Source organism: Armigeres subalbatus, chromosome 3 (genome assembly GCF_024139115.2).
Source record: "Armigeres subalbatus isolate Guangzhou_Male chromosome 3, GZ_Asu_2, whole genome shotgun sequence".
Lineage (NCBI taxonomy): Eukaryota > Metazoa > Arthropoda > Insecta > Diptera > Culicidae > Armigeres > Armigeres subalbatus.
The window spans coordinates 351,837,601-351,853,935 of record NC_085141.1 but is presented as its reverse complement, the minus strand read 5'-3'; the positions used below and the strand labels follow the sequence as shown (position 1 = coordinate 351,853,935).

The 16,335-nt window shown below is 41.3% G+C and overlaps 3 protein-coding genes across 3 annotated transcripts; 1 reads left to right on the top strand and 2 right to left on the bottom strand.

Annotated features, from left to right (window-relative positions):
- Positions 1-214: 214 nt before the first annotated feature.
- On the bottom strand, positions 215-793 carry LOC134222807 (uncharacterized). Its single transcript, XM_062701957.1, has one exon. The coding sequence runs from the start codon at positions 791-793 to the stop codon at positions 215-217; it is 579 nt and encodes a 192-aa protein (XP_062557941.1).
- Positions 794-12,810: 12,017 nt separating this feature from the next.
- LOC134223197 (uncharacterized) lies at positions 12,811-14,376 on the top strand. The gene is made up of 4 exons (XM_062702339.1): positions 12,811-13,071; positions 13,139-13,501; positions 13,623-14,108; positions 14,168-14,376. Exons 1-4 carry the CDS (start codon positions 13,014-13,016, stop codon positions 14,305-14,307), a joined length of 1,047 nt encoding a protein of 348 aa, XP_062558323.1. The 5' UTR covers positions 12,811-13,013; the 3' UTR covers positions 14,308-14,376.
- LOC134223198 (cytochrome c oxidase subunit 6A1, mitochondrial-like) lies at positions 14,343-14,903 on the bottom strand. Its single transcript, XM_062702340.1, has one exon. It carries the CDS (start codon positions 14,760-14,762, stop codon positions 14,436-14,438), a length of 327 nt encoding a protein of 108 aa, XP_062558324.1. The 5' UTR covers positions 14,763-14,903; the 3' UTR covers positions 14,343-14,435.
- Between the last annotated feature and the right edge of the window lie 1,432 nt (positions 14,904-16,335).

Genomic DNA, 16,335 nt, shown 5'->3' with positions numbered 1-16,335 from the left:
TAGAAAATGAATATTCAAAATGTTCGGATTCGGTTCGTCATCACTTTGTCGCAAGGCACTGTACACACGCGTCAGCTTTCCTTTTACTGCCCCTCTCTGATGAACTAGCACCTTTTGCCGTTTCTTCTTTTTGTTTTTGTATTTGCTTCTGAGTGCTTATTGGTGTTCTCGGTATTTTCTTAGATGCCGTATACATCTTCTTCACCGTCACAAACTACACTATGTTCACCAGCCATTCGCATGAACAAAACAGAGAACACCGAATATCGAAGACGACTCTTAATTTCGTGGTCGTACTTGCTGGTCTCAGTATGCAGTGATGCGGCAGGTAGAACGTAGAACTTGCTTCATCAGTTAAATCCTCTTGCACCTCACGCATATGTCCCAGCAGTTCATATTCTCGTATAAACTGGCAATACTGGTTTTTCAGATCAGGTTGCTTGTCCAGTTTTTTCTCCAAGTTTAGAAAGCGTTTTAATGCCATCTCACGAGAGGCATTAAATGGAAGCCTTACCACAAATCTTCCCTCTTCTGTTCGTTGGTGTGTGCGCTGAAAATGCTTTAGGCATATTTCGTCGTCCATCGTAGGTGACGAGCGGATCATGGCGCAAGCTTCCACCTTGTAAAAACTTTTTAACAGCTCGATAAGCGGCTCGTCTTCAGCAGTCTGGCAAAATGTTCGCGCAACGACAGGGGCGTCGATCGCAATTACTCTTTCAGCAATCCATCCAAACTTGGTGTTCATCAACACAGGCAGATTCGGGCCGAGTTCGATTCGGTCGGCGCTTGACATTACTATCTTGCTAGTTCATTGATTTCAAAGCAGCGTACGATTCAGAGAAAAAAATGAGCTATGGCAGTAATTGCACAGGTAATTGTTCCATGGTTTTTCTGCGAAACTGATTAGACTGATACGTGCACCGCTTGACGGCTCGAAATCAAGTATTCGGATTGCAGACGAAGTGTCATAGATGGATTGAAGCAGGATGATGCACTTTCGAATTAATTGATCAAGATTGCGCGGAGAAAAATAAAAGAAAGCTGGAGACTCCAGATATTCCTTCTAGCTCTAACATTGAAAATAACTCTTCACCTATCGAACTGCGCAATCAGTTCGATTTGATTCATGACGAAATTGGGCAATTCGAAACTACCTCTAGCCCAGGTAATTCGATTCATGCAAAGAAGCAAAGGGTTCCGCCAATTGTGTATCTGTTGTCGAATGTTTAGGTTCTGTTGTCTGGCTTTAGGAATGAGATTTTGAGTTACCTTCAGGGGACCAAGGTTTCATTTCAGATTGACAGGAAGGGTGACTGCCGCGTTTTGCCGGGATCCTTTGACGATCGCAAACGTCTTCTTCAGTATTTAACTAAGAAGCGGCATAAATTCTTCACGTACATGTTTCATTATCTTTATTAGGAGTAGAGAAAAGCCCGTTCGAGTAGTGCTCGTATATGCACTTTCTCGAATGGGCGAAAACCTTCTCATCTTTTCGTATCAACAGAATTTACATTGATTCCAAATGATACATTATAGCTTTAAATATACAATTATACACTACTTACAACTAACATATGTGCAGAAATAGTTTCAAGAAAAACACTGTACAATTAAAACAAACAAAAAACTTACTATCGTGTAGAGTTGGTAGTGGTAGTGATAAGATGGGTGAATTTCTTTTTGAGAGTACGACGACAAGACAAAACTGAACGATTGTTCAAAGTCGTCTTGAAAGATCTTCCCAGTGATGATAAATTACTGGAAGAGATTTAAACTGAAATTTCACAATTACTTGGATGTTCACCAGTCTAAGTAATTAAGATGAAAAAGAAATCTCGCTGTGGTTCTTCCCAGAAGATTCCAATAAATTTAAATGTGCCAATAATATTTAAATGTGATCTTCAAATTCTTACTCGCAACAAATCCATTTGTTTTCATATTTGGTGACTTCAATGTCAAACACCGTTCATGCTCAAAGCAATTTCAATTGTAAAATTTTATTTGAAGATTGTTCTGCGGGATATTATACAATTCAATATCCCAATGTACCATCTTCTAATACAAATCCTTCGACATTTGATTTAGTTTTAACGGATTCAAACCAGCTGTGTAGCCAATTGGTAACTCATGCTGACTTTGACTTTGATCACCTTCCTGTGACGTTTGAAATTTCACAAGACGCCATTAGCAATCTAATTTATTTTTTCAATTTGCTGCGTTGCAGCATGCGTGAAATGATAAAAACGACAATTGTGCGTTGCTTCCGCACTGAGTGGTGTGCCCTTGAAAACGCGAGTACATTTAAATTTGGATTCCGTGAGGCTTGCCCTTAAAAAGGGAAATAAAATTTTATTACCAAAGGGCGAAAAAGCTCAAAAACTTGCCCAGCAGTTTGAGAGTGCCCATAATTTTAGTCTAGGTCTCAATCAAGAGAATGTTTTTGACCCTTGGTTGGGAACTAATTTGGATGAAGTGAGATCTATTACTAGAAAATTTAAAATATGAAAGCCCCGGGTGATGATAGTATTTTCTAGAAATACTACAATAAGAGATCGGAGAAGACGCCATCTTGTTTCCAATTGAACCGTCAAAAGCGGTTCCAATTCGACTTGTTTACATTTTGCATCCATAAGAAGCAAGCAAAAAGTTCAAGTGCTGCCAGTCGTATTTTCACGATATCGTGCATTTTCATACGTTGCCGTTTCGACAGTTTTTCACTCCGCCGGTCTCTAATTATAGGGTTGCTAGTATTTTCTACATAATTATCAAAAAAAAACTTCCCTATAGTTCTTTATCCTTTTTGGTTAATTTATTTAACAAATGTTTTCAATTGACATACTTCCCAGTTAAATGGAAAAACGTCAAAGTTGTTCCAATTGAATATTAATGACTGTTTCGAAGGAGTAGATGACGATGAGCTGTGTTTTTTTCTGTGTTCAAAATCCAAGTGTCGTTTTATTTCGGTCTAAATTCGTTTCGACCTGGCAACTTAAAACTAATACTACTTCAATATTTTTTTTTATCTTTTGTATTTATTTGACAGGCTCAGGCGTGTATAACACTTAACGGAGCCGAGACTATTAATGATATTTACAATCGATATCATCTTATTATCAACAGTTAGTAAGGGAAAGGGACAAAGACCAAGATACTCGCGGCGACTCAAGGTTAGATTGCGTAATTTGGTGATGGACGGGGTTGGGATTTAGGTTTGAGGTATTTCAGCTGCTCATCCGGGTATTTGACTTCATGTCTGGTTTAGCGTTGCGTCGTGCTCGAGTTTTGGTTCTTCAGGGAGCATCTTCCGGATGGCCAGAGCTTCATGGTACACGGAACAATAAGACAGACACAAGAAAAAAAAACTGAGAAAGAAAAAATTGAAGTATTAGACTTTGATGTCAGACGAGCAAAGAAAGGCATAGATGGCCTGCAAATAAACCACATCGCGATCTCCCAAAACACCTCGAACTTCCCTGAAGGGTTGTTTACCTCGGGCCACAAGGGGACCCATTAATCCTTTCTTGAGGCGCCATTTTCCGTGCACTAACAAACTACGTGATCGATAAAATCAGGATACAAATACATATTTATTCTAATCAAAACGCTCATGTTATTATGTATGATACTGCCATCCGTCTTTTTGTTTCATTTATTCAGAAATCAAAAAGTCTATTTTTCAATCTGTGAACCAGAAGGATAAATATTCCTAGATTTAAACCAGAACATTCCTGGACGAACTATTGGTATCTCTGAAAACAGCAATCATCAAAAACTAGTTGGTGTTGAAGAAAGGTCCTCCCTCATCCAGGACATGCGAATTGAAACTTGGTGAGAGAATTCCATTATATACATATATTTACCAAATTATATTGAAACTATATTATATACCATAAAAAAATAACCATCAGGGCACCCGATTGAAGCGATTTGGATAGGAAGAGTGGAATCGCCAACTTCATGTTGTTAACATCTCGTGGATGAAGGGCGGGCTCTTCTCCCCATCTATTGGGTCAATCTGGGAAACGAGGGCTAGATAATATTATTGTATGTACTAACTTTCTTCTGGAAGGAGATTCTCTATTCATCCCGTGGATTCGCAAAAGTGTTTCTGCTTATGGAACCACCCCACCCATTTTTGGCCCTTCATACAGGAGTTTGATGAAATACAAACAATAATATAATCATGATCAAATCGTTTGTCAGATATGGCCAGTGCTATCGGCAGGTGCCTTGCTACAATAGATGGTAGTATCATCATCATCATCATCATCATCATCATCAAAAAATCGTGTAAAATATAAGGAATTTCCCATTAAAAGTCCGAGGAATTTCTCATAAAATTTCAAGAGAATTAAAATTGAAAATTCTTTTCAAATTATCTTGGAAATTTATAATAATTTCAGTATGGGCAGTAAAGGAATTCCCCCAGAATTTAAACGAGAAATTCATCTTTATTTCCACAACATTATTATCAAGTTCTTGCAGGAAAATCATCTGAACTCCTACAAAGAATTCATGTTTAATTCCAGAAGAAATTTGTCTAAATTTGTCTGTCTTTCTGTCCTTCAAATACAAATCTGGAGTATCATTTTTATTTGGAAGTTAAGGGATGTTTCTTCAATGTACCACATTTAAACGAAAATTTTCACAGGAAATTAGTTTCATTTTCTCAGAAAATTTTCTTTAGTTTCCATAGAAAATTCTTACGAATGTAGACAAGAAATTGAAATTAGAGATTTTTCAGAAAATTTGTCCAGAGTTTCCTTTGGAAGTACCTCTAGTAGCTCCTCCATAAGTTCGTCCAGAAATTTGTCCGTTAGATCCTTCAAGAATTCCGTCGGAAATTCCTCCAGTCACGACTTCCTCCAGCAGATCTTTCAGGAATTGCTCTCGAATCTCCTGCAGGCATTCGTTTGGAAATTCCTCTAAGAATCCTTTCGGAAGTTTCTCCAGGAATTCCTCTTGATGATGCTCCGAGAATGTTGCCGAAAGATTCTCCAATAATACCTCTTGAACTATACTCTGGAATTTCTCTGATATTTCCTGCGCAATATTCCTGAGCAATACCTCAGGAAGTTCCTCCAAAAAGTTATCCAGAAGTTCTTCCGGAAGTTTCTTCAGACATTTCTTCAGAAACCCTTTCAGTAATTGCTCAGGAAAATCCTCCTGGAATACTTCAGTAATTCTTCCAGAAAATCCCTCTGGAATTTCTCCTGTAATTCCTCCGGAAGTTTCATTAGCATTTCATCCGGAAGTTCTTCAGAAATTTATCTGAAAGTTCCTTCAGAAAATCCTTTGGATGTTCCAACAGCAATTCGTCCGGAAATTCCTTCAGGGATTCCTTTAGGAAGTCTACGAAAAATCCATCAGGAATTTATTATGAAGTTTCTCCAGAAATTCTTCCGGAATTTTTTTCAGAAAATCTTATGGAAGTTTTTTTCAGGTCATTATGGAAGTCGGTATTGGCCATTTCACGATGAATTTTTCCGAATCCCTACAGACAATTCTTCAAAAATAAATTCAGAAGAACTCCACAAGGAAATTCAGTTAGAGAAATCCGTTGGAATTATATTAAAAGACTCGTTAGGAAATCCAAGGGAATGTCATTTCCCTTACTCATGAAGATTTAAAAGAATATTCTCTTGAATTCTAACAATTTGTGTGTTAAAATAAACGATACATAAAACAAGGAGATGATTGAAATTACAAATCTATTGGATTTTGAAATTTTTTCACTGATGATCATAATTTTGATATTGAAGACATTTGAAGACATTTTTACTCAACTGTGAAGACATTTGAAAATATCCCCTGGCATCCCTGAGTGTAGGCATCATTGCAGTGAAATGTGGTCCTCCCAGGATTTTGAAACGCTAGCGAACCTAGCGGTGGAAGTCAAGCTTTACTGAACAACGCGCATAAGATAGAGCAGCATCGCATGCTTTGTCGTCTCTTTCTTTCGCCTTGGATACACGGGAGAGCCGTTCGTCGATTGTTGATACACGAAAAGCCTACTTTGAAACTTGCAGTTCGTTCTATGATTCCTATCTGTTTTGTGGTTCTGCGCTATTACGTGACGTTTCGACTAACTTTCGCGCATCTCCTTCACATTCTGCGCTCCTGTTGCCAGGCCCACTTTTAAGAGCAATTGGCAACGACACCTTCGATGGTCGATGACGTCATCGGTAACAGTCGATAGCCCTTTTAATAGTATGTGCTACTATTAACTGGCTAGGTGGTGGTAAATTAGCTCACGCACGCATGTGCACGGTCCGTGATGACGGACCCAATTACTTGTCGGCGGGGTAGCAGCTCACGACAAAGAAAAACAGCGCGATGGCTTTAGCGGCACATCCTTCAGTCTACGACTGGGCAACAAATTCCTCCGCGGCGCCCTCCTTGGACGCCGCACTCCGTACAAAAAAAGATGGGAGACTCACCGTATCGATGGGGCTTACAGTCGATGACCGTTGGGCGGGGTCGATGCTCCTCTGCCAGGGCAACGCTTGGCGATTGCTTCTCAATGAAGCGTGTTGGTGAATCGCGATAGCGGTTTGCCGACGAGGTCACTTGATTGCCGGTAGCTTGACGGACCGGCTGGTGGATTCCGTCCACTTAGAGGTCCCCCGGCCTCCTCGGACCGATATAGTGACGGATCGTCCGCTTCTGGCCGGTTGGCGACTGCCAGGAATCTTTCGTCCGTAGGGGATGAAATGCGTGCTTGGGTGCGCGGAATTCGCTGCGGGTGAAATATAAAGCCAATCTGGCAGAACAACACATAATGAGCACAAGCACAGTTTCGCACATCTAGAGCACATTTTTACCTGATTGTTTCACTTTAATTACTACAACCGCACACGAATAACACGCACACTTGATTTGCCTACAGCAACTAGAGAATGAACAAATAATTTATTAATTAACTATATTTAACGCCACTTTAAATTATCCTACTTGTAACACACGAAACACTAACAACTAACAACAAACTTCCAACTCCTTGGAGAATCACGGACGAAATGATCGAGTCTGTGAATCCTCATATTAAGGAAGGTGGGACTAGGACACAACCAGAAGTACGTCATTTCCCGACCCCTTTGCGTACAATCGTGGCTTTATCGGCACGATTGATAACTTGACCAGATAGTCGCGCTGCTATCCCTTTCCCATCTTATCCAGGAAACAAATGGCCTCGACCTTGGAAAGCTTGGCTGCTTGATTAATGCTCGCTTGCCTATGTCAAGGGAACATTATATCTAAGTTTATTGGCGATTGAAAGATTTGTATACTTACAATCTAATTAATTTATTTACAAAATCTATTTACAAACTATATACAAAATTACTGAATGCTTTAAGACTCTCTGACCGACGAAGGAGAGAGAGCCGCAGCAACTGAGGACATTCGCCTCCTCTACGATATATGCCTGTGAAGACGCGAATGATCAGTTATTGACCGACCCAACTGACCAGCTGAAACGCTAGTTCGACCACTTCGAACAACTTTTTCAAGTGCCAGCCAGGCCATCACCACCTCGGCATGATCTGCCTAGGATCCGACATAAAACACGCGTCAATACCGAAGCTCCATCACTGCTAGAGAGAGATTCAAACAGCCATCCAAAGCATGAAATCTAATAAAGCCCCAGGGGTCGATCGCATATCAGCCGAGATGCTCAAAGCTGACCCCATGACATCCGCTCAACTACTGCATCGTTTATTTCGTAATATCTGGGACACTGCAATTTTCCCGGTCGACTGGATGCAAGGTATCTTAGTGAAGGTGCCCAAAAAGGGTGACCTGACTGTATGCGATAACTGGCGAGGCATTATGTTGCTGTACACCGTTCTCAAAGTTCTATGCAAAATTATCCTAGCCCGGATTCAGGACAAGATCGATGCGACTCTCCAGCGGCAGCAGGCCGGATTCCGTGCCGGAAGATCCTGTGTGGACCATATTGTCACGCTCTGCATCATTCTGGAGCAGGTCAACGAATTTCGAAAGTCCCTTTACTTGGTATTCATTGACTACGAAAAAGCTTTCCACCGTCTCAATCACGAAAATATGTGGGGCGCCTTAAGACGCAAGGGGGTTCATAAGAAAATCATCGGCCTCATCGAAGCACAATACGAGGCCTTTTCCTGTAGAGCAGCGGTTCTCAACCTTTTTATTGAGAGGTACCCCTTCGAACTTCTACATTTATTGAGGTACCCCCTATTATTTTTTCGCTGTAAATAAAAATTAGCGTAACCCTCAAGATATATGCAAAACGAACCTGAAAACTAACGGGATATATGGCTCTCCAAAAAGTTGTATGAAATGTTCATTATTCCGTGAATCTTTCCAATTCAAATTACGTTTACACATCAAACTTCTTACAAGACGTTGAGGACTTTTTGAGCCTTAAAAGAAGACTTCCGAGCATGTCGAAAAGACGCTTCTTGGCCCCTTGAAAGAAGGGTTTCAAGCCTCTTGAAAGAATTATTCCGAAACTCTTGAAAGAAGGTTTCCAAAAAAGAAGGCTTTCTAGCTTCTTGAAATAAGACTTCTAAGTCTTTTGAGAAAAAGTTTCCGAGCCACTAGAAAGAAGACTTCCGAGCCTATTAAAAGGAGGCTTCCGAACCTCAAGAAAGGAGGCTTCCGAGCTTCTCGAAAGAAGGCTTCCAAGCATCTTGACAGGAGGTTTCCGAGCTTCTTGGAAGAAGGCTTCTGAGCCTCTTGAAAGGAGACTTCCGAGCCTCTTGAAAGGAGGCTTCCGAGCCTTTTGAGAGGTGGCTTCCGAGCTTATTGAAATGGGGCTTCCGAGCCTCTTGAAAGGAGATTTCCGAGCCTCTTGAAATGTGGCTTCCGAGCCTCATGAAAGGAGACTTCCGAGCCTCTTGAAAGGAGGCTTCCGAGCCTCTTGAAAGGAGGCTTCCGAGCCTCTTGAAAGGAGACTTCCGAGCCTCTTGAAAGGAGGCTTCCGAGCCTCTTGAAAGGAGGCTTCTGAGCCTCTTGAAAGGAGGCTTCCGGGCCTCTTGAAAGGAGGCTTCCGAGCCTCTTGAAAGGAGGCCTGAGCCTCTTGAAAGGAGGCTTCCAGGCCTCTTGAAAGGAGGCTGGAGCCTCTTGAAAGGAGGCTTCTGAGCCTCGTGAAAGGAGGCCTTGAGGCCTCTTGAAAGGAGGCTTCCGAGCCTCTTGAAAGGAGGCTTCCGAGCCTCTTGAAAGGAGGCTTCCGAGCCTCTTGAAAGGAGGCTTCCGAGCCTCTTGAAAGGAGGCTTTCGATCCTTTAGAAAGGAGGCTTCCGAGCCTCTTGAAATGAGGCTTCCGAGCCTCTTGAAAGGAGACTTCCGAGCCTCTTGAAAGGAGGCTTCCAAGCCTCTTGAAAAAAGGTATCCAAGCATCTTGCAACGAAACTTGCAAAGCTTTACAAAAAAGTCATTCATGTATTTTATATGGAGGCTTTTGCTTTTAGATTCTTGATTTTAGTTCAGAAATATATTCTCAACAGATTGTTCAACATGTTGTCTAGATCAGGTAGAATGCATTGAAGATTTTTAAAATTTGTTCATTCGCCGTTTTGTCCTTTTGAACTTTTGTCCCACAGCCCTTCACACTATGCTTGGGATAAACTGGATTGAAATTCTTTGATTTACTTTATCAAAAAGTTTTTATTGAAATTTCTATACATCCGCCATTACGCATTTTTGTCCGAGGTACCCCCTAGGGCCAGCGAAGGTACCCCTAGGGGTACATGTACCCCAGGTTGAGAACCGCTGCTGTAGAGTGCTGCACAATGGGGTCCAGTCCGATCCTATCCGGGTCGTAGCTGGTTTGAGGCAAGGATGTATTCTATCACCGTTACTGTTCCTTATCGTAATCGACGAAATTCTGGTAGATGCGATTGATCGTGAACCAAACCGTGGGCTGTTATGGCAGCCTATAACCATGGGGCATCTAAACGACTTCGAATTGGCTGATGACGTTGCACTCCTCGCGCAACGGCGCTCTGATATGCAGAGTAAGCTCAACGACCTTGCCGAGCGCTCCTCCTCGGCAGGTTTAGTCATCAACGTCAACAAAACCAAATCGTTGGATGTAAACACGGTGACTCCTTACAGTTTCACAGTAGCCGGGCAACCAGTGGAGAATGTTGAAAGCTTCCAATATCTTGGTAGCCAAATTGCGTCAGACGGCGGTACCAAGATCGACATAGGCGCACGGATCAAGAAAGCAAGGGTTGCCTTTGCGAGTTTAAGAAATATATGGAAAAACAGGCAGATAAGTGAACGCACCAAAATACGAATTTTCAACTCTAACGTGAAATCTGTGCTGTTATACGCTAGCGAAACATGGTGTGTATCAGTGGAGAACACTCAATGGCTGCAGGTGTTCATTAACAGATGCCTGCAGTATATAATTCGGGCCTGGTGGCCTCACAACTGGATCTCCAACAACGAGCTCCATCGTCGTTGTCACCAGAGGCCAATAGCAACAGAGATTCAGGATCGGAAGTGGGGCTGGGTCGGTCACACTCTACGTAAGGGTGGAAACGAAATCTGTAAACAAGCATTAGAGTGGAACCCAGCGGGACACCGCAGCAGAGGCAGACCCAGAGGCTCATGGCGGCGAAGCCTCAATAAAGAAATAAAAGAAGTCGACCGAAATCTAACCTGGCAATAGGTTAAAGCGATAGCCGGGCAACGCTCAGGATGGAGATCTTTCAAGTCGGCCCTTTGCACCACTGGAGGTGTACAGGATCCATAATCAAATCAATAATCATATTTTTTGTATAGATCCTCTAGACAAATGACCTTTATGTGGTGAGTTGTTTTTTGGATTGACAACCATATTTATTCTGCAGGGTGGTTTGTATGTTTTGACCTTCCCAAAGATTTTTTATTTGAACAACTTTTCATAATAATGACCAAATGTTTCGTTTTTTTCACAGCACAAAGCCATAAATATGCTAAATGATCTGTACTGATGAAAATGTCAACACTCAATCAAAGTTTTAGGATATTTGGATTTGAAGCTATTACCTTAATATAGGGCACTGCACGGAAAGATCTCTTTCTCTTTCGTTCTTCATAAAATTTGACGTTTACTGGCCTTGTTGTTTTCTAATTTCTTTGCAGCGAAAAAGAGACAAAGCAGTCCGTGCAGTGCCCTATTACTCATCCATACAAAAATTTCTCGAAAAAATTCAAAAAAATATAAATCTGTTCTCAGGCTTCTAATTTTTGTAGATTTGACAGATTTGATAAATGGTTGGCAGAAAAAAATATGTCTTGCGTAGATATCATAGAAAGGGGATCAAGTCTCCCTCAATTTCAAAATTGCATGAGCTGTCATATTCAATAACAAAAATCGTTCATGAATACGCACAGCAATTCGAAAATTCCGCGTATTTTGACGAATAAATATTTTTAAAATCTGAGGACACTTTTCTAATTTTATGAAAGCAAGTTCTTGGAGAGGGAATTTCCCCCGAATATTTCAAGAGTCGATTTTTGACAGCACTCCAAAAAAATCGATTGAGTATCAATAACAACAATAAAACTCTATTAAATACTAGAGGCCTGAATAAGAGAAACGCGGATAGAAAATATGACTCTGCCAACACTGCATTCAATCTTCTTCATCAAAGAGCAATACATGAAAAGGAAGAAATGGTTTATGTAGATAAAATCTCACAATCCGCTATTTAATGTGTCCACATCACATGACAAACGAATCCAATAAACAATGCAATTTCTATAAATGACTTGCATATATTATTGCAAACAAATGTAAAATGCATTCAAATTTGTTTATTTAAAAATGAGCTTGAGCTTGAGCTTGATTGACTGCTCGTAGTTGCTACTCCATTATGATCAGATCAGCTGTTCTTGCACAGGGAACCAACAGATGTTTGCTTGGGACTAGCACACATCTTCAATGTACAAGTACTGGTGATCTCATTTGTTAGGTCATACTGGCGCCTGCCACGTCAGAATGCAAGTCAATGTAGGGAAGGGGGAGGAAATGATGATGCAATCACTCGCCCACTGCAAGCCGAATATACCTCTGCACTTGCCACGAGCTCATGCGGAATTTGTTGGAATTTCTGGGTTAGGTTGGAGAGGCAGAGGTCCGTCTTGGTTAACGAGCTGCCAATGTGATAGATAGGAGAAGGTAACTGATGGAATTTCTAATTGGATGTAGGAAACGAGCTCTATAGTTCATTTCCAATTCTAGCAGATTACTGTAGAATACTCAAATTGAAGGTATAGGAATATTAATGGAAACGGTATGGAAGTCCATTTTCAGTTCTAGCGATTGCTAGAACATGAGAAATAAAGAGAAAGATACAAAGTAGGAGAATGGAACGGACCTGGGATTGAACCCACGACCTCCTGCGTATGAGGCAGAAGCAGTAGCCATATGACTACCAAGCCCGCTGAAAATTTGTTTATTTAAAAATGGCATAAAAACAAATTTAGTCGTTTTCAGTATTTGAGCCAACATTTCGTCTGCTTGACAGGTCTCCCGCTCGATTGGCTGCTGTTTTTTGACGGTTCGATTGGCGGCACATGCCTATCCGCGTTTCTCTTATTCAGGCCTCTATTAAATACTATATTTCTTAGACAGTCTGTGTGGAAATCGCGTATGTTTATTTACTTTTGGCTGTGATATATCGGAAATCAGAAAAGGGAATCAAGTCAATACTTGCCATTTGCCACACAAGATACATACTCTTGCAATGGCGGGCATAGGAAAGCTTTTAATTACTAACTGAGGAAATGCCAACAGTTCAAAGGCAGGCCAAGTTCTCGTCGAAATGTAGAGCCATAGGAGAAGAAGATGAAGTAGTGCTGTTTACTACTATTGATATCTTATTTGAATTAGGTTAACTTGATGCAACAAAACAAAACCCCCTATTTGAGCATCTACTATTCACATATCACTTCCAGAAGTGTTTTCTGGAGTACTTGTTCATTGCATCGCAGACAACTATCGAGCGTTCTTCGACTCATTTGAGGCATTGCTTTACGATGTGGCCACATAGTTATACTTTCTTGGTCTTTATATTTGTAGCCGACTTCGCTCGCGGTATTTGAAGTTCATAAGAATTAATCTATTTTGTACAAAAAATTAATGCATTTATTTCTTTATTAAGCCCAGATCAGCTGCCTACAATGTTCAACGGACGATCCTGGTTGTGACGAAGGCATTTTATCAGTCACGAGTTGTCCTGCGCCGAACGATAGCTGCTACTCGCTTACCCTTTCCGGGGGATACATTCTGGAGAGAGGATGCCTCAGCACGTTGTCCGACGAAGAACAGTTAAAGTGTGTCGATCCTGCCGATCACTCTTGTATGGTTTGTTCGGATCCGGACTGCAACCGGGAACGGTGGCAAAAGTGTCATCACTGTTACAAGTCCAGTAATAGCAAGTGTGCTTTTCACCCTAACCGAATCACGTTTTGTCGTAATTATAAGGCGGAAGATCGATGCTACGCCAAGGTCGTTGGTGATGAAGGTAATTAGTGGAGAGATTCTGCTACCACAGTGGTGAAGTATCAGCATCAGAGCACAAAAATAGCCTATTAGTCTGCAATAATGTTAATAAATCGCTGAGTGACCAAACTTTGTATTTCCAGTTATCCGTGGCTGCCAATCGGACTTGATTGATGGTCAAAACCCATGCGATGGTAACAAATATTGCATAACGTGTGAGGGCGACTCCTGTAATGGGGTCGACCAGGATGCGTTGAAAACCGTAACAAGGTGCATTCAATGCAAGGAAGGGGATTTCCGGTGTGTCGATGGAACTGCAATCAACAGTGAATGCGACGAACGGGAGGATAGATGCTACATTAAAATGTGGCATGGTGGTGAACTGGCTCGAGGTTGCGTGAAAAAACTGAACCAGGAAGAGCAAAATCGATGCAACGACGACGCGGATCGGTCGTGTTACAGCTGCTTCGGTCGGCAGTGTAACAATCATCGATGGCTGAGATGCTTCCATTGTGCTCCGGGACAGAACGAGACTTGCGCAGAGGAACAGACGGATGCGACGCTTTCGTACTATTGCGGTAGTTTTGATCTTGCAGATCGCTGTTATTCGAAGTTGATCGATTTCAAAGGTGATGATTTTTCGAATAGCTGTGCAATGTCAAAAATAATATTCATTTTCTCATTACAGTCACACGAGGGTGTGCGTCGGACCTGGGAATCGATGTTGATCCTTGCGAAGGCCTTGACGCTTGTGTGAGCTGCACATCGGACGGTTGTAATTCGATTTCTGAAGCGTACATTAAGAACGCTGGGTATAAACAAGCGTAGATTGGTTGGGAAACGTCTTTGAACAAAATAAACAATAGAATGAAACGAATTTATTTATTAGCATAATTTAAAAACATTCGATTTGATAAAATTATTGCAGATCGGCATTCTCTTCTGCTCCTTGAGTCCTAGTCTTCGTAACCGGTCGGCAATGCATTCACATGCGGATTGTGGAATAGAGAACGTTGGCCCTCACCCCAAGGGAACCGCTTGGTACGGATTCGCATGTGCTCGTACGGTACGAATTCCGGTCGCTCCCGTTCCTCCGAGGATTGTAGAAAAACATTGGCCAAGGCCAGGCCAACGGCAGGAAAGGCCACGAAGAAGGAAAGATTTTTCCACTTTTTCGAATTGCCATGGCTTGATGCGGACGCTCCGGTTGTTGCTGCGTTACCAATGTACCGGGCAGGCACTGAGATCATAGTGCGACGGAAAACATGGTTGATGAAGGCCATTCTGATGATTCAATGTCTTGAGATTACTGCAACGAATGTATCCTGCCGAATAGCTAGCAAAAATGCGAATGTAGTACCTATTTAGTGCGTAACTGAGGAGATTGTGACATTTTTTGCTTTTTCGGGTTACTTTGATGTTTTGACTCGATCCGGTGATCTGTTATATTGTCGGCGTGGCACCAAGTTAGAATTCGGAAGTCGGGACTCTTCCGAAGTTTTATTTGTCAAACTAATTGATGCGTTGTTTAGCGCATCTTTAGGCGAATCCAGCGCACTACTTCCGAAGTTGGGAAAGTTGCCTCCCAAGTAACAATCTCAATGCTTCGAAGATTTATGCTAGTTGTATAGAGGTTTTATTACGGCATGTAGAAATGCTTAAAGTTTTATTTTGGTTTTATTCAGTTGTCATTTAATTAGATCCGCAAGAGTACTTGAGAACTACGTTTTGAATTCCAGTATAAAACCACAGCTCTTTAGGTTTTATTAAGCTCCTGTGTTCCTCCTCATAGCCAAAAAATGGAACTGACATAAAGCCAGCAGTTAAGTTATATGTTGGTTTTGATCAAGACTTATAAAAGCTGCCATGTTTCGTAGAGTCCTGTATAAAACCCACATATAACCTTTACTCCTGAAGAAGACCTGCATAGGAATACGAAGCATGAAACTACTAACTACTATGGATAGAAACTAAATTTTCAGCACAAATTGTTTGACCCACGGAAGTTTTTTCATTTCGCTTTCAGTCGAAAATAAAAAAAAACATTGGCAGTTTTTTCTATGTCTAGATGGAGATTTGCATAGAATGAGAAGAACCGATTTTTCCAATATACCATATGTATTTGGAATAAAATTTGCTCAGCAACTCCACCGACGCTTAGAGATGTCGTAAAATCTCGATTAATCGATTGATAACTAATCGATTACTCTCGATTCTTGACGATTATTGAATCGATTCATCGTTGAGTAGTAATCGAATCAAATTTAATCACAACAAATATTCGATTAATCGAAGTAATCGATTACAGGGTGTTCAATAAGTTCGAATACAAATGTTTAATCATTGTGTTTGTAAGCCCAATGTACATATTCTGTATTAGTATTGGTGTCAGTGTTAGCGGTATATATACGCTATAGGATGTGTGTGATGTTGACCTTCTGTCACTGTCACGATTGATGCCCCCTGTGGCCCAGTGCTTAGACGGAGATGAGCCCTACGTGTTCCAATAGGACGATAACCCTTTATACACGGAAATTGATATTTTAGCCTAATATGGGGACAATTTCTTCGACTTTTTGGGCAAAACTTTGCGACCTCACAGTTTTCCGGATTTGAACCCTCTTAACTTTTTTGTGTGGTCCTTTATTATGTTAAAGCTGTACGAATAAAAGGTCAGTAACTTGGACCAGTTCAAGACGTAATTCTCAAAATCCGAAACGAAATGCCCATGCAGACCGTGCGTGCCGCTTGCGATGGGTTTTAGAAACGTTTGAAGCTCGTGAAGAAGTGCAAAATAGAGGTCATTCCAAAAGAAATGTTACAAACGTTCCTTATAAACAATACTTTCAGTGAAAT